The sequence below is a fragment of the Diadema antillarum genome, unplaced genomic scaffold, assembly GCF_040938485.1.
Source record: "Diadema antillarum isolate AM-2024a unplaced genomic scaffold, OU_Dant_1.0 seq00001811_RagTag, whole genome shotgun sequence".
Taxonomy (NCBI): Eukaryota; Metazoa; Echinodermata; class Echinoidea; order Diadematoida; family Diadematidae; genus Diadema; species Diadema antillarum.
The window spans coordinates 481149-494873 of record NW_027272486.1 but is presented as its reverse complement, the minus strand read 5'-3'; the positions used below and the strand labels follow the sequence as shown (position 1 = coordinate 494873).

The window sequence follows — 13725 nt, the reverse complement described above, 5'->3', positions numbered from 1 at the left end:
TAAAGTTGTGATAAGAAATATTGTGTATTTTTTTTTTTTAACAGCTTTAATGAAAAATGTCTCAGTTTAAAAGAAATGGAGTTAAGTTGTCTTGCTATCGAACTCTTCATATCACTTTGAATTACTCTTTTGGAGATTGGACATTTCTTGAACGAGAAGGCCCTAGGTATATGGAAAGAGTCACCAACCAATCTAAGTTGCTGTCACTTTGCCCTCTCTTTCTCTTTTTGAACAACAGAGGGAGCTAGAGAGGGAGCGTGATGCAGCCCAAAAAGAGGCAATTGCCAAAGCAGCTGAAGCCAACAAGATCAGTGTGGATTTTGCAAGCACGCAGAAGTTTCTTGAGAAGGAGCGTGAAATCAACAAGAACAATCAGGTAAGAATTTACACCCCCTGTCCATTTCTCGTGAAATACTATTCTTAACTCTTTTAAAGGACATTGGGATTTTCTTTGTGTTTATATAGTGTCATTAACACACCACAGCTTACTAGGTTTTTCAGTCAAAAAGAAAAAGAAGAAATATGATTCATTGGACAATCCTTTATGTTCTAAGTTTGTAAGTATTGTTTGAAATCGTAAATCTTACTCCTAACTGCTCAGTCATTTGAATTGTGATTCAAGCATTATTCATTGCCCTATATACTTAACTATGAATGTGTTACCATAAATCTGAAACAACGAAAATATAGGAGTGCAATGTTTAATCGAAAACATTTGATTCTATTTGTGATTATCTGTGTGTTTCAATTTTTGTATTTTCTATAGCCGTTTGAAGCTGGATATATTATGTAACAGGTGATATTGTATGATTTGTCAGTCCTACATTGTAGGTGATTTTGTCAGAAGTTTGACATCTTTGCCTCTTTTTGTGAAATACATATGAACAAAAAACAAAAACAAATGTGCACCGACAATAATGGGGTAACAAGGCAGCATTGCTGACGCTACTCATCAGCTTTTAACATTTCATTTGTAGTAGCTGCAATGATGGAAAGAGACCAAAATGACAACTGATTTATGTGTGTAAGAGGGTGTAGAGTTTACATGGTTCTGCTCATTTTTGGGGGATGGTCCTGAGGCATTCACTTCACTTTTTCTCTTTCAGGCAACACTGAAGAAGAAAATGGCAGAGAAAGACAAGCATGAGAAAGACATGATAGCGGCCACGGAGAAGAAATACAATGATCGACTGAACGAGAACAAGCAGCGGATAACAACGCTGGAGAAGAAGCTGAAAGAAATGGCAGCTGCCGGGGCAGTTGGTGCAAAAGCTGGCGGAGGAGCAAAGGTAAACCAATTTGATTTGGTGTAGAATGCAGGGATCATAAATTGTCAGGATTTTGGATGAAGGAAATACATGAATTCAAAAGTGGATAACTACAGCTTCACACAGCATCATATTTTGTGATAGAATATGCCAACACATGCAGATAAAACATGGTGTACTAAACTACAATATATGTACAGGTGTAAACATACAATATAGAATGAGTCAAACAAGTGCTATGTGGAATGGACCTCTCTGTATGATCAATGGGCTGCATTGATACACCTCATGAGTGGAAAGTATCAGCATTTTCCAATGTCATCAGAGTGTGTAATAGGTGTATTGTAAAGATGACTTTTACCTGTATGCAGTATCTTTAATCTACCATTGATTGTATGTGCAGAAAACATGTCAAGCATACTTCTGTCTTCAAAGTGTGCTAAAGGACATTTGATCGACAAACTTTATTTTTTGTTTTTATATTTTTTTTTTTTCGTTCTGCTTATCATACCATATTTTTTTTAAATATGTATGGATCAATAGACTTTCACTCAGTAAACAATTAAGCAATATGCAATCCAAAAGCATTTTTCAAAGGAAATCTGTAGCCTCCACTGCCAACATGTTCATACACTTTGGGGGGTTACCATGTACTGTATACGCTATAATTTTGCCGCTGATTGCCGCGAATTGCCGCTGTCACACATTTTCGCGAGTGGTTAAATTCGCGATTGGGGGACCAGAGAAAATATGAAGTGGCAAAGAAAGTGTGAATTTTCAACTTACTAGCAAATAAGAATGATACTAGTTATACACTGCATGAAAAAAAACTTACCAAACTCTGTGAACTATAAGTTAGAATTCAAAATTTTTGAAGTGGTTAAGTCCATCGCGCTAGATTTCTGACGAGTGGTCCCCTTGCGATAATGGATTGGCTCTCTACAGTATTCATATAGACGTGGACGTGTTATATGTACGTAAACAAGCTTAGCCAGTATATGTTGGTCTGTTCGGTAAGCCATGACATGGTATACTAGTACTGAAATGTTCGTATCATCAAGGCAAGGGATTCATTTTGGAAGGTAATATTTTCGCGTGTTGTTAATTTCGCGAATAGCTCCCGACTTGCGAAATTCGTGAAAATAAAACCCCCGCGAAATATATAGCGTATACAGTAAGTTCCATGTTTCTGCTTGTGGTATCCCACCAGACGGACGCCAAGACGGAGAAGAAGCTTCAGCTGCTGCAGGAACAGAACACAAACCTCAAGAAGCAGCTACAGGAAGAGGTGGCCAAGTACAAACAGCTTGAGAAAGACATGAAGGAGGCCAAGGCAGCGGGAGCTGGAGATGTGAGTTTGCTCCCAAAACTTTCAGTCTGAGAATGAAAACAGAATAACATATCGGAATAGCCCTAAAAGTATTCCCCACCCAGTGTGATCATTGATATGTACAAATGTGTTATGTGCATGTGTATGTATTTTATTGATTCATTTATTTTAGACCATCTTCTATTTTGCCAGCTCTTTGATACAAACCCTGTAACATCATAACTAAATTATATCCAATCAGTAATTACGGACAGAGGTTAATCAGCCATTTTCATAATTAGTTGCCCCTGCTGACTTTGCTCACACTTTTAGTAAAAATTGGCCCTTGCCACTAAATCTTTGCAGTATTAAAGAACTGTGTTTCCATGTTAATTGTGAGGTAATTTGCATGCTCACTGAAATTGTGCTGTCCCATTTGATTATTTCTGCAAGCTCATGTACTGTTAGATTTACTTGAATATTCTTTACTACAAATGTACATCTCACTCTGTTGTTTCCAGGTGCACGTGGAAATACCCTGTTATATCTGGACATTATGCTCAGTTATAGTTGGAAATACTCAATTATTGTTGGATTTAATCAGTAAGACTTGAATGTACATCATTCTAATTGTGGGAAATAACATAATGATAAGCATCAAAGGATGATTGATAACAGGTTTAGGAACTTTATGAGACATTGGAGATGTAACTAAAGAAAGGAAAGTGAAATTAAAAATGCAGATTCTCTAAAAATATTTGCGGAATCTGAGTGCAACTATTCTTGATTTTACTCAAGTGTGTAAACAATCTCTCAACGTGTGAATCAACTTGAATATGCAATGTCTTGGTTCCCATAGAAACAAGCTTCTAAAAAGATTGAGAAGCAGATCAAGGACCTAGAGAAGAAACTGGAGATGGAGACGAAGAAACACGAGAGGGAGGCGAAGAAAGCCACGGAGCTGGAAGCACAACTCAAAACCACCACAAAGGTACGTTGATCATTGCAGAGTCATTTCTATATACCATGGAAAAGATAACAGACATAGATGGAAACGCATGGCTCCTAAGTTAACACCCCTGTGCTTGCATTCATTCCATTGCATAGATATAGAATACTTAACATATGACAGTCTGGCATTCTTAGAGGAGTATATCCTGCTGATTGATTATGCTCTATACTTTGATGCAAAATTTGTCCTTTTGGTATAAAAACATCACCTCGATAGAACTGTATGCTATGTACCTGTGTTGAAAATTTAGATTTGAATTGATGTTATGTGTGTCAGGAGTCTGCCTGCATATGACAAAATATGTCCCTGCTGGCAAGAAAACTACACTGAAATTTAATAGAGTGACAATGATATATGAGACTTCAACATAAATATGTATTTCAAGCTCATGACACTACAGTATGTACATGTATGCAGCAACTTTGCTGTGAATGGCTTTATTCCTTTGTATATTGGGGGCAATGACATGGCCATTCAATCTTAACCCAGTGCAATGTGGAATTATTTCAAGAGTTTGATTGCAAAACAAGTTAAACTCCATGCTGGTTAAGATTACAATTAAAGCTGCCTAAAAACAAAGAAACTAACCAGAAAATATGGTATGTTTTTAATCATCACTTCAAGAATATTCCTTGTTATGTTACAATTGAGGTATCGCTGGAAAGATTTTATATTGCCCTATCTAATGATGGACTTCTTTAACTTGCTGAAGATTAGTCTCGGGTATACTCGGGCAGGTGTCTATAGTGCGTGTTGTAGCAAAATCAACCCATCCTCAACAGGTTAATATGTCTGAAAGTGGCACTTAGCCCATATTGCAATCAAACTCTTCATTTACTGTAAAAGTGGATATTTTCGCGCGACTAATTTTTCGCTCTTGGCCGGGTAAGAAGAGTTTCGCGTGTTTTTAATTCCGCGGAATCAAGACATTACGCACAGGAACATGTGGCAAGCAAAAATATTCGCGTGCTTTTATTTTCGCGCTAGTTTCTGATTACACAAAATGCGCGAAAATTTCAACACCGCGAAAATTTCCACTTTTACAGTATTGCTGTTATTTTGTAGTCATACTTAACTCTTTACCAAACAAAAGACAGAGAATCCTGATTTTCAAAAGACTTGCATCCTGGCCTTTCATTTTCTCTCATCTTATCTATTTTTCCCCTCTTTACCCCCAAGGATCGAGATGCTCAGAAGGAGGAGGTTGCCAAGCTGACGGCCCAGATCGCATCACTGGGCGTGGCTGCCCAGGAGGCTCTGGAGCTGAAGGAGAAGGTGACCACCCTGGAGAAGGAGCACAAGGAGCTACAGAAGGAGCTGAAGTCAGCTGTGGAGAACTACAACAGTGAGAGGGTGGGTGACTGAAGGGGTTGCTATGGGAATGGTTGCCTAGGTGATGGAGGCTGCATGATATTTCTGCAGATCAAGCCCACCTGTCAGCCAATCAAAATTAGTATAAAAAAAATAAAAAAAATAAATCTTTGTTATCAACATGCCTAGAACCTTATATGAGTGTGTAAATACCAGTCAGCGTAGTGCAGGTATGACAATGTGATGATGGACCATGTGTAATGTTTTCCTATGGGGAGAACATTTGTGACCCGCTACAACAAAAGGGTCCTAAAGTCGTGCACGGTCGAAGCCGTGAAAATCGAGTTTGAAGTCAGAGCATCAAAATTGGTCAAAACTTACGATTTTCTGATTTTGAAATATTATTGTAGTCTGACATATCTTCTATCATCTGTCGAAATTTTGAAGCAAAATGGTGAAAGGAAAGACCAAAATATAGCGTTTATTTGGGCCATGTTTTTTGGCGTTTCAACAAAGCAGAAACTGGTTCCAAAATTTGGATTGAGCACCACAGATAGGCTCTGCCCCTAACAACGACCAGAGTGATCTCATTGGTCAGTTTGCTGCTTGCCGCTATCCGAAGCGTGAAGCTCACACACTGCCCAGTCGACTGGTGCGTGCAGGCGGGGTGCGCTATGCCCAGCCGCTTCTCCTGGCATCCTGGTCACTGATTGGTCGGTGAGGAGACCGCCGACGCTGTGCTTGAATGAGCATTTCGGGAGTTGCTAGGGTTTGCCTTCTATTGTCCGGAGGTGAAAACAGACTTGCGTGTCCCTTGATCACGATTGCTTCGAAAGGAAGACTTTTAGTGTGCTTTTCTCGAAACAGTTATTTCCCAGACGGCTCGACATGCTCTCTTTTAAACATCGATATTTCCGCAGCCGATTATTTTTATAAGATGTGTTATATATCAATTGAAAGCAGAAAGATTAGGAAATTATGCCATGCAATTTTCAAGTAATTGACCTCGCCCGACTTTAGGATCATTTTGTTGTAGCGGGTCACATTTTTGTTTAAACGCATGACAAATGATCCCACATCATAGCAGAGGGATTTTGTTTGGAATATGCTGCACAATAGCTGCCAGTGAAAATCCAAGCAGAATTGTTCTCAAATTACTTTGGCATACCGTGCAAGACCTTTAGGATGAATCATTCTGTGAGATTCCCAATACATGCCCTGACTGTCTAGACCCCATTGAAGACTATTATCTTTGGTTTTGTATCAGTTTGCAATTATGCTGTGAGGCATTCTCATTATTTTGTTGAAATAATCTGCTCTTCTTGAAAAATGCATGTCAACCCCTTATCAAAAATGGGGAATGAGCATTTTTATTTTTCCTTCAAAGTTGAATATTTTCTTATTTTCATACATAAATTTATCTGCTTGTCTTTATTTCTGTGTCCCTGAAACCATTAGAATTTGTTTTGAAGCTTTGAGTGAAAGTATATGAGATGAATGGACATTTAGAGATGGTCATGCTATTTAGAGAGGGCATAGCTGCTGAGTGTATTTCTGCATGATGCATTATTGCAATGTCATGTCAATATAATTTGGTGTATGTACTTGTTTGCAGGTTTTGAGGAAGAAATACTACAACATGGTGGAGGACATGAAAGGAAAGATCCGTGTGTATTGCAGAGCCAGGCCTCTCAGTGGATCAGAGAAGGAGAGGGTGAGTTCAGTGCATACATCTTTATGGGAATTCTTTAAGCTCGGAAAATTTAGAGCTAAGAAATGGCTTGAGGAAACAATCTGATAAAAGAAAGACAACATCTTTCAATTTCAAGCTTCATTCTTTTCATGCAAATATGCTGGAAAACACCCCACAAGGGAAACAATTGTGTAAATTGTGTTTTGATGATAACGTCTATCATTAGTGAATGAAAAAACAAGGAATCATTTTAATCCCACACACCCACATTTGTGTTGGATGCTGCAGGACATGTGTTAATGCCACCTACATAATCAAATAATATTCGTAATCATGATAGGCAAATGTAAAGTCAGTTTATTACCTGATAGTCTGCACATGGGATGTTATGATTTTTTAATTCATTTATTTTTTTTTTTTATACATGTATCATCTTTTGCTTTTATTCATCTAGGGCAATTACTCAATCCTCAAAGCACCGGATGAATACAGTATTGAGGTTGCAGGTGGGCGCGGCACCAAAGAGTTCCAGTTTGATCACATCTTCATGCCAGAGAGTTCACAGGAAGATGTCTTTGAGGATACAGATGTGAGTTTTTGAGCCACTTTCCTTTGACTTGCATCCATTGCCGATAGTCGACATCAGAGACTGTATGTTGACTAACAGGCCTACTATCTGTTTGTGTCCTTGAAATCATAAAGGCAACTACAATTGTTTTTTTCTTCATCATTGCTCAATTTGTTCTTTTAAGTTCTTGACGTGTCCTTAGGAGAAAATCTAAAGTATATTTTTGCAAATTTGGACTAGCTATGTGAGACAATAACATAAATGGTTAAAGTCACAATTGAGAACTAGAATGAGGAATATCTGTTTTCCGTTTTTTTAGGAGAAAAGTTCATTATTTCTAACTTGTTGATTATACTTAACATTTTTAATAATGAGATGCAATATTGCACGTTTGAGAATGGCTCCTTTGTGAATAGTTTCAAATCCAAAAAAAAGGGAGAAGACTCCTATGTTTGCCCAATTATGTATTGCAGTAGCGCAAAAGAGAACAATAGGTATCAGAATAAAACTTGGCGTAAAATAACTTATCAACAAAGTGATTTTTTGAAAGCTGACAAAATAACACATACTCAAGACAAGTTCATTACCATGCCTGTATTTTGGTATTCTATGAAAATACTCTACATCAATTCAAAATAATTTCAGATGTTATTATTTTGTCTTCCTTTGCTTCCTACCACGAAAGATATGCAAAATATTTACATCAATCATGTAATGAAATCTTGAATCAAATTTCGAGAATATATTTCAAATTCAGTCACACTATTAACACATGTCAATGTGGACTGTGTTTGCGGCAATTATTGATACTTTTTTGTTTGTTTCTCACAGCGATTGATCCAGTCAGCTGTGGATGGCTACAACGTCTGCATCTTTGCCTATGGTCAGACTGGGTCTGGGAAGACCTTCACCATGATTGGTGACAAAGAGCAGAGATTCCCTGGTATCGCTCCAAGAGCCTTCCAGAGGATCTTTGAAGTGACGGAGGAGAACAAGTAAGAACAAAATCAGTCACTTTTTTTAAAATTTTCAATTATATATATCCATTACCAACAAGTCATTGGCGTTGATACACAGTTATGATCCAAAATACAAAATTAGTAGATTTAATAGAATTGTAGAAATACTTATGTAAGTCATTTCCGCAATTTACATTACTTCTTCAGTTACCCAATATTTTGAGATCAATTTCACTTTCAATTACTGTATATGCCGAATATTTCGGGAAGTTTTTATTTTTGCGAATTTCGCGAGTCAGGTGCTATTCGCGAAATTAAAGACACGCGAAAATATTGACTCTGATCCCGATGTGGATGTGACGTACGCGTGTACATTTCTCCATTCAGTACAGGACTCCATGATCACGAATTTAACCACTCGCAAAATCGGTGGGGATTCCCGATTGGCGAAAATTTAGACTCGCGAAATATGTGCCGTATACAGTATTCCTTCAATTTTTTGTTGTTGTTGCAAAAAAAGTGAATGTTCAAATGAAAATCAGCAATAATTCAGACATTTTAGTAAGATGTTTTTACAAGATTAAAGTTTCGATGTGAATGAGCAAATACTGACATTTTTTCCCCCATCGAATTCCTTTTTGCCAGGTCCAAGTTCTCTTTCCGGGTCTACACGTACATGCTGGAATTGTACAATGACAAACTCATCGACCTCTTTAACAAGAGCAAGGGAGAGGTGAGAACTATTGCTTTTGCATACATACAAGTTTTGCTGGTGTACTCTTTTGATATATGTTGGTCATTGTGTGACTATCTCTTTCAAATTATGCAAGATCATATTACATACAGTGCACTCCCATTATCATGAACACGGTTACAACTAAACTTCGTTACAACAAAGTAAACATTCAGGTCCCAAAATTGTTACCAATACATCTTTATAATTATCCTCTGTTTGTTTAGCTGTAAGCAAATTTTTATATAAGGAAAGTAAACTGCAGGTCCCAAGGACTTTGGTTTTTACGGGAGTTGCCTGTAGATCATTGTTCAAATATGTATGCACAAGTGTTATGAAGTGTGTAACACCTGTGTAAGCCCCTTGATGTCCCTGTGTCATTTTTGTTGCGTGAAGATGGCTGTATGTGTTCCCAGCATTAGATTTTGTTTGCCTATTAACTCATCCTCAATCCTGACTATGGTTGCCCATACTACGATGTGAAAGGCAGTTTTAGATAAAGTGAATTTGCAGAGAAAATCAAACCATTGTAAATTGCATTCCATGAGGCACAAAGTCTACAATGTTCCTGGCAAAATTTTGGATGGAAATGTAATTGCAGTGAATGTCTGTGAACGTGTAAGTATGCAACTTCAGAGTCTGTTCATCTAATATCATATCCTTTATTTCGACCACAGCCACCCAGACTGGACATCAAGAAAGACAACAAGGGACTGGTGTTTATAAATGGGTCAGTCGTCCAGCAAGCAGGAAATGCCAAAGAACTCATGGGTCTCTTTGAGCAGGGCTCGGCCAGCCGGCATGTGGCATCAACCAGTAAGTAATTAAGTATCAGTATTTTATTCATGATTGAATGAATTTTGATAACCAGTGCACATTATTGAAAGCATGCACATGCAATTTCACTTGCATCAGGCTTGGCTGAAAAGGTCCTTTTGTACCCATGTTTTGTTCCCCAACGAAGAATATAAGAAGGTGAATACTGTGGAACCAGGAACACTCAAGGCATGAAATGTATGTGAATTGTCAACTGGCATTCAATGCATTGTGTAGTCAAAAGCTTTCACATGCATTTTGCTTTCACATATATTGGCTCCTCACAAAATTCGCAAAAGTTTCATGCGTATGGAAATTTCATTTCTTTATTGTACCATGGTACTACAGTAATGAAAGGGCAATTAAATGATGTCTCCCTTACCCTTTCCCATCACCCAGAAATGAACTCTGAGAGCTCACGTTCCCATCTCATCATTGGAATCATCATCGAGAGCACCAACCTGGGCACTGGGACCGTCACCAAGGGCAAACTCAGCCTGGTGGATCTTGCGGGCAGCGAGCGTGCCGCCAAGACTGGCGCCACTGCTGAGCAGCTCAAGGTATAGCATTCCCAGGGTCTTTTGAACAAGCAAACAATAAACAAATAAATAAACAAACACGAAGACAGATGAAAGAGGAACATAGTGTTGCTTAGAAATAATAAAGAAAAAGGCCATAAACTCCGATATGTGAAATGTTGGAAAGGATGTCACTTATTCCACTTTACGAGTCCTGTAAATAGTGAAGATATTCCATATCTTCATGTGTGACACTCAATGCTTTGTAGTGATTGAGTTTCACTGCCTTTGATATGGACATTGAATACTACTCAACGTATTGCGGTTGGTAACATTGGTGGGTATAATTCATGTTTGTGCAAGTATGTGTTTGGGAAAGTTATTGTATTCCCATTGTATTACTTGTTATTCATGTCTAGGTGGAAAATCAGTACGCTCAAATGGAAAACCCAATTGGAAAGCTTGTTAACATGTATTAAATGTCAATCCATCTTCTAACCCTACATGTTTCCTCCCTTCCCCCTTGCATTGGACCAATAGGAAGCCAACTCCATTAACAAATCACTTAGCGCCCTGGGCGACGTGATCTCCGCCCTGTCCAGCGAGCAGTCCTTCATCCCCTACAGGAACAACAAACTGACCATGCTGATGCAGGACTCGCTGGGCGGCAATGCCAAGACCCTAATGTTTGTCAACATCTCACCAGCGGACTACAATGCAGAAGAAACGGTCATCTCGCTGACGTAAGTCCACTGGTTGCATGGAGTTTAAACTCCTACTAATACAGCGTAGGTTTATTGAACTTGGTGCACAGTGCTTCATATGTCAGCCGAATTTATAAATTGCCAGCGCGTGACTTTCGACTCTTTCAAAAGGAGAGCGTGGACTGGATTGACTTACAATATTTTGCTTGTTCCATTTGTGTTGTACTTATTAATATTTTATGTATAGTGCACAAGATTTGGCGAGTAACAACAGTGTTGATATACGAGACCAAAAGGGGTATCATAATCAAGACTTTGCAACAAAAAAATATGAATGTAGAGCTTTCACATTCTTAGAATCTCAAATGTTGCTACAAAAAATAAGAATTGCACCCCATTAATTTTCACAAAGAGCTCTCCCAGAGTAAAATTTTGAAATGACAATTTGAAGCACTAAGAATTTTATGCCATACAATGTATTTCTTTATTTCTTGTATTACTGCTCTGTTGCTCAGAATCTAATGCCATTTGTCATTATCTGTTGGTTTCATGTCCACAGATATGCATCTCGTGTGAAACTCATCACAAATGATGCCTCCAAGAATGCAGACAACAAAGAAATTGCACGACTCAAGGAGGTAATGATACATCTTGTTTACATCCATTTACGTACCGGTATATAAATATCTAGTAAGAAGGGCATGCCTAGTGCTTTCAACGGAGTATAAGAAGAGGAGGAGAAGGAATAGAAGGATAGACAGGTGAAAAATATACATTATATACTGTAGCATGGAAAAGAAGTACAAGATGATGATGTCTGAATTATTTCCCTGCGGAAGATTTTGTTTCTTCCTGTATGAAGCCATAGTGGCAGTAGTCTGATTTGTGTTGTTGTTTTAAATTCCTGCATGCAAAGTATTAAGTAAAAGACATCTCTGCTCTGAACGCAACCAGTTCTGCTTTTAGACATTTAGGGGTACCTGCAACAAATGTACTGTGTGTCTGCAACAAAACGCAAATATTAGGGACATTTCATCACTTGCACGGCAGAAGGGCACTAGCATCAAATGTCCACCTCGAAATCAAATTTTGCTTTTTGTTATAACTCAAGTTTTGAAAGCTCTTTCATTGTGATGTACAGGTGTGCAAGCCTTAGGCCCTTCTACCCAGCAGACAATGATTTACAGACTTGGTTTAGACTAATCAATTTAAAGGGGATGACTAGTAACTGATCGGTGGGAATCAGTAGGAATGCTAGGGGATGATTGTTCCAATCCTTGTGGGATTCATTTAAGAGTACATCATATATCTATTGTTGTGTGAAAATCATTTGCCTAAGAATGGGCTCATATTCAAGTAATGTGCAGTTTAAGGCCCCGTCACTGTACAGGCATGCTAACCTGGAAACATTAAACTGCACATTACTTGAATATGAGACCATTCTGAAGCAAAGAATTTTCACACAATAATTGATACAATGTACTCTCAAATGAATCCCACAAGGACTGGAACAATCATCCTCCAGCATTCCCACTGATTCCCATTGATCATTTACTAGCCATCCCCTTTAAGACATGCATTGCTTTTGCCCAACACACATTGTATTTAAAAGCTTTCATGTAGTTCTGTCTCTGCCATCCATGTGGAAGGAAAGATATAACATGGGGGAAAGGAGAAAATTTCTCAGTTTATCATTGTTTTGCTGATTTGACTGCAATAGTCAATTTTGCCAATTCAATAGCGGTATTTCAATCCGAGCCTACGCCACTAAAATAGCAACCACAACGTACTAATATTTCATGGCATCAAGTTAATGGGGTTTGGAAATCGAGTTGCTTTTTTCAAAAGATCTTAAAGCTTTGCCATTAGTGAGCATTGCAGTTATCAAGTTTGTTAGATTTAGATGCAAATTCTCTCTCTGAGGAAGATGTAATAAGCTTGTTGGGATTTTCTTGTTTGGCAAATTAAATGATCTTTTGTTGTATTTGTTTTTCTTTGTCTCAGATCATTGCCAAGCTCAAGCAAGGAGAGACAGTGGAAGAGGAAGACGCATAGAAGAATTCTGTGAATTGAAAAAAAAAAGAAGAAAGAAATGGTAGACAATCATATTGTTTTCATTGTTTGAAGAGCAGGGATGTATCCATGAGGAGCATGAAAGTTTTACTTTCATTTTGGATTAAACAGCTTGTGGCCAGCAGCATTACAGAGGGGAATCATCGCCCTGCAGTGACTGCCACCTAAAGTAGTGGTAGCCAACACACCTGTTTGCTATCCTGGTAGATGCTCTTCTTGTAATGCTCTATCATGAAGAGGTTTTAATGTGACATGTCGCTGGAGAATCGGGGGTAAATGTCTCCCTAGTATGTCTTTTCCCTTTCATGGCATGTAAATTGATTATTGCTCTCAGTGCGATGTGAGATAGATGGCTTTATTTAGAAATATTTCATGTCATTTTTTTTTTTGTGTGTGTGCTTATCTGCAGATTGTTTAAAATAAATGAAGAAGGAATTAATGTGTGTGTTGTATCTCATGTAATCTTGGACATAATATTGTAGTTTGCAAGTGGCTATGACCATTCCCAGTATGACTCAAGGATAAATAAATGGGGAGGTGGTTACTGGTAATAGAATCAAGAATGGATGGAGTTTACCTTTAGGTTATAGACCTAAGAACTCCTCATCCAGGAGCAGTGTCCATCTTTCTCTCTGATGATATGAAGGTCTCTTCGTGGAAGAAATGAACGGTAGGCTGTGGAAGGAACCACTCCAGCGAGTCTCTGGTTCTATGGTTGTGATAATTTGGGAGGGCGGGCATTATTTACAAATTCTTCTTGT

At 38.3% G+C, this 13725-nt stretch overlaps 1 protein-coding gene across 1 annotated transcript in view; it reads left to right on the top strand.

Moving 5' to 3' along the window:
- LOC139712488 (uncharacterized) overlaps positions 1-12985 on the top strand; it is a 33391-nt gene extending 20406 nt beyond the window's left edge. The window contains exons 19-32 of the mRNA XM_071624304.1: positions 239-376; positions 1107-1289; positions 2479-2619; positions 3437-3568; positions 4769-4942; positions 6516-6614; positions 7048-7182; positions 7993-8156; positions 8766-8853; positions 9531-9669; positions 10069-10229; positions 10728-10930; positions 11451-11529; positions 12896-12985. Coding sequence (XP_071480405.1) covers positions 239-376; positions 1107-1289; positions 2479-2619; positions 3437-3568; positions 4769-4942; positions 6516-6614; positions 7048-7182; positions 7993-8156; positions 8766-8853; positions 9531-9669; positions 10069-10229; positions 10728-10930; positions 11451-11529; positions 12896-12946 — 1887 coding nt within the window. The 3' untranslated portion in view covers positions 12947-12985. The remainder of the gene's footprint in view (positions 1-238; positions 377-1106; positions 1290-2478; positions 2620-3436; positions 3569-4768; positions 4943-6515; positions 6615-7047; positions 7183-7992; positions 8157-8765; positions 8854-9530; positions 9670-10068; positions 10230-10727; positions 10931-11450; positions 11530-12895) is intronic.
- The last annotated feature ends 740 nt before the right edge of the window (positions 12986-13725 follow it).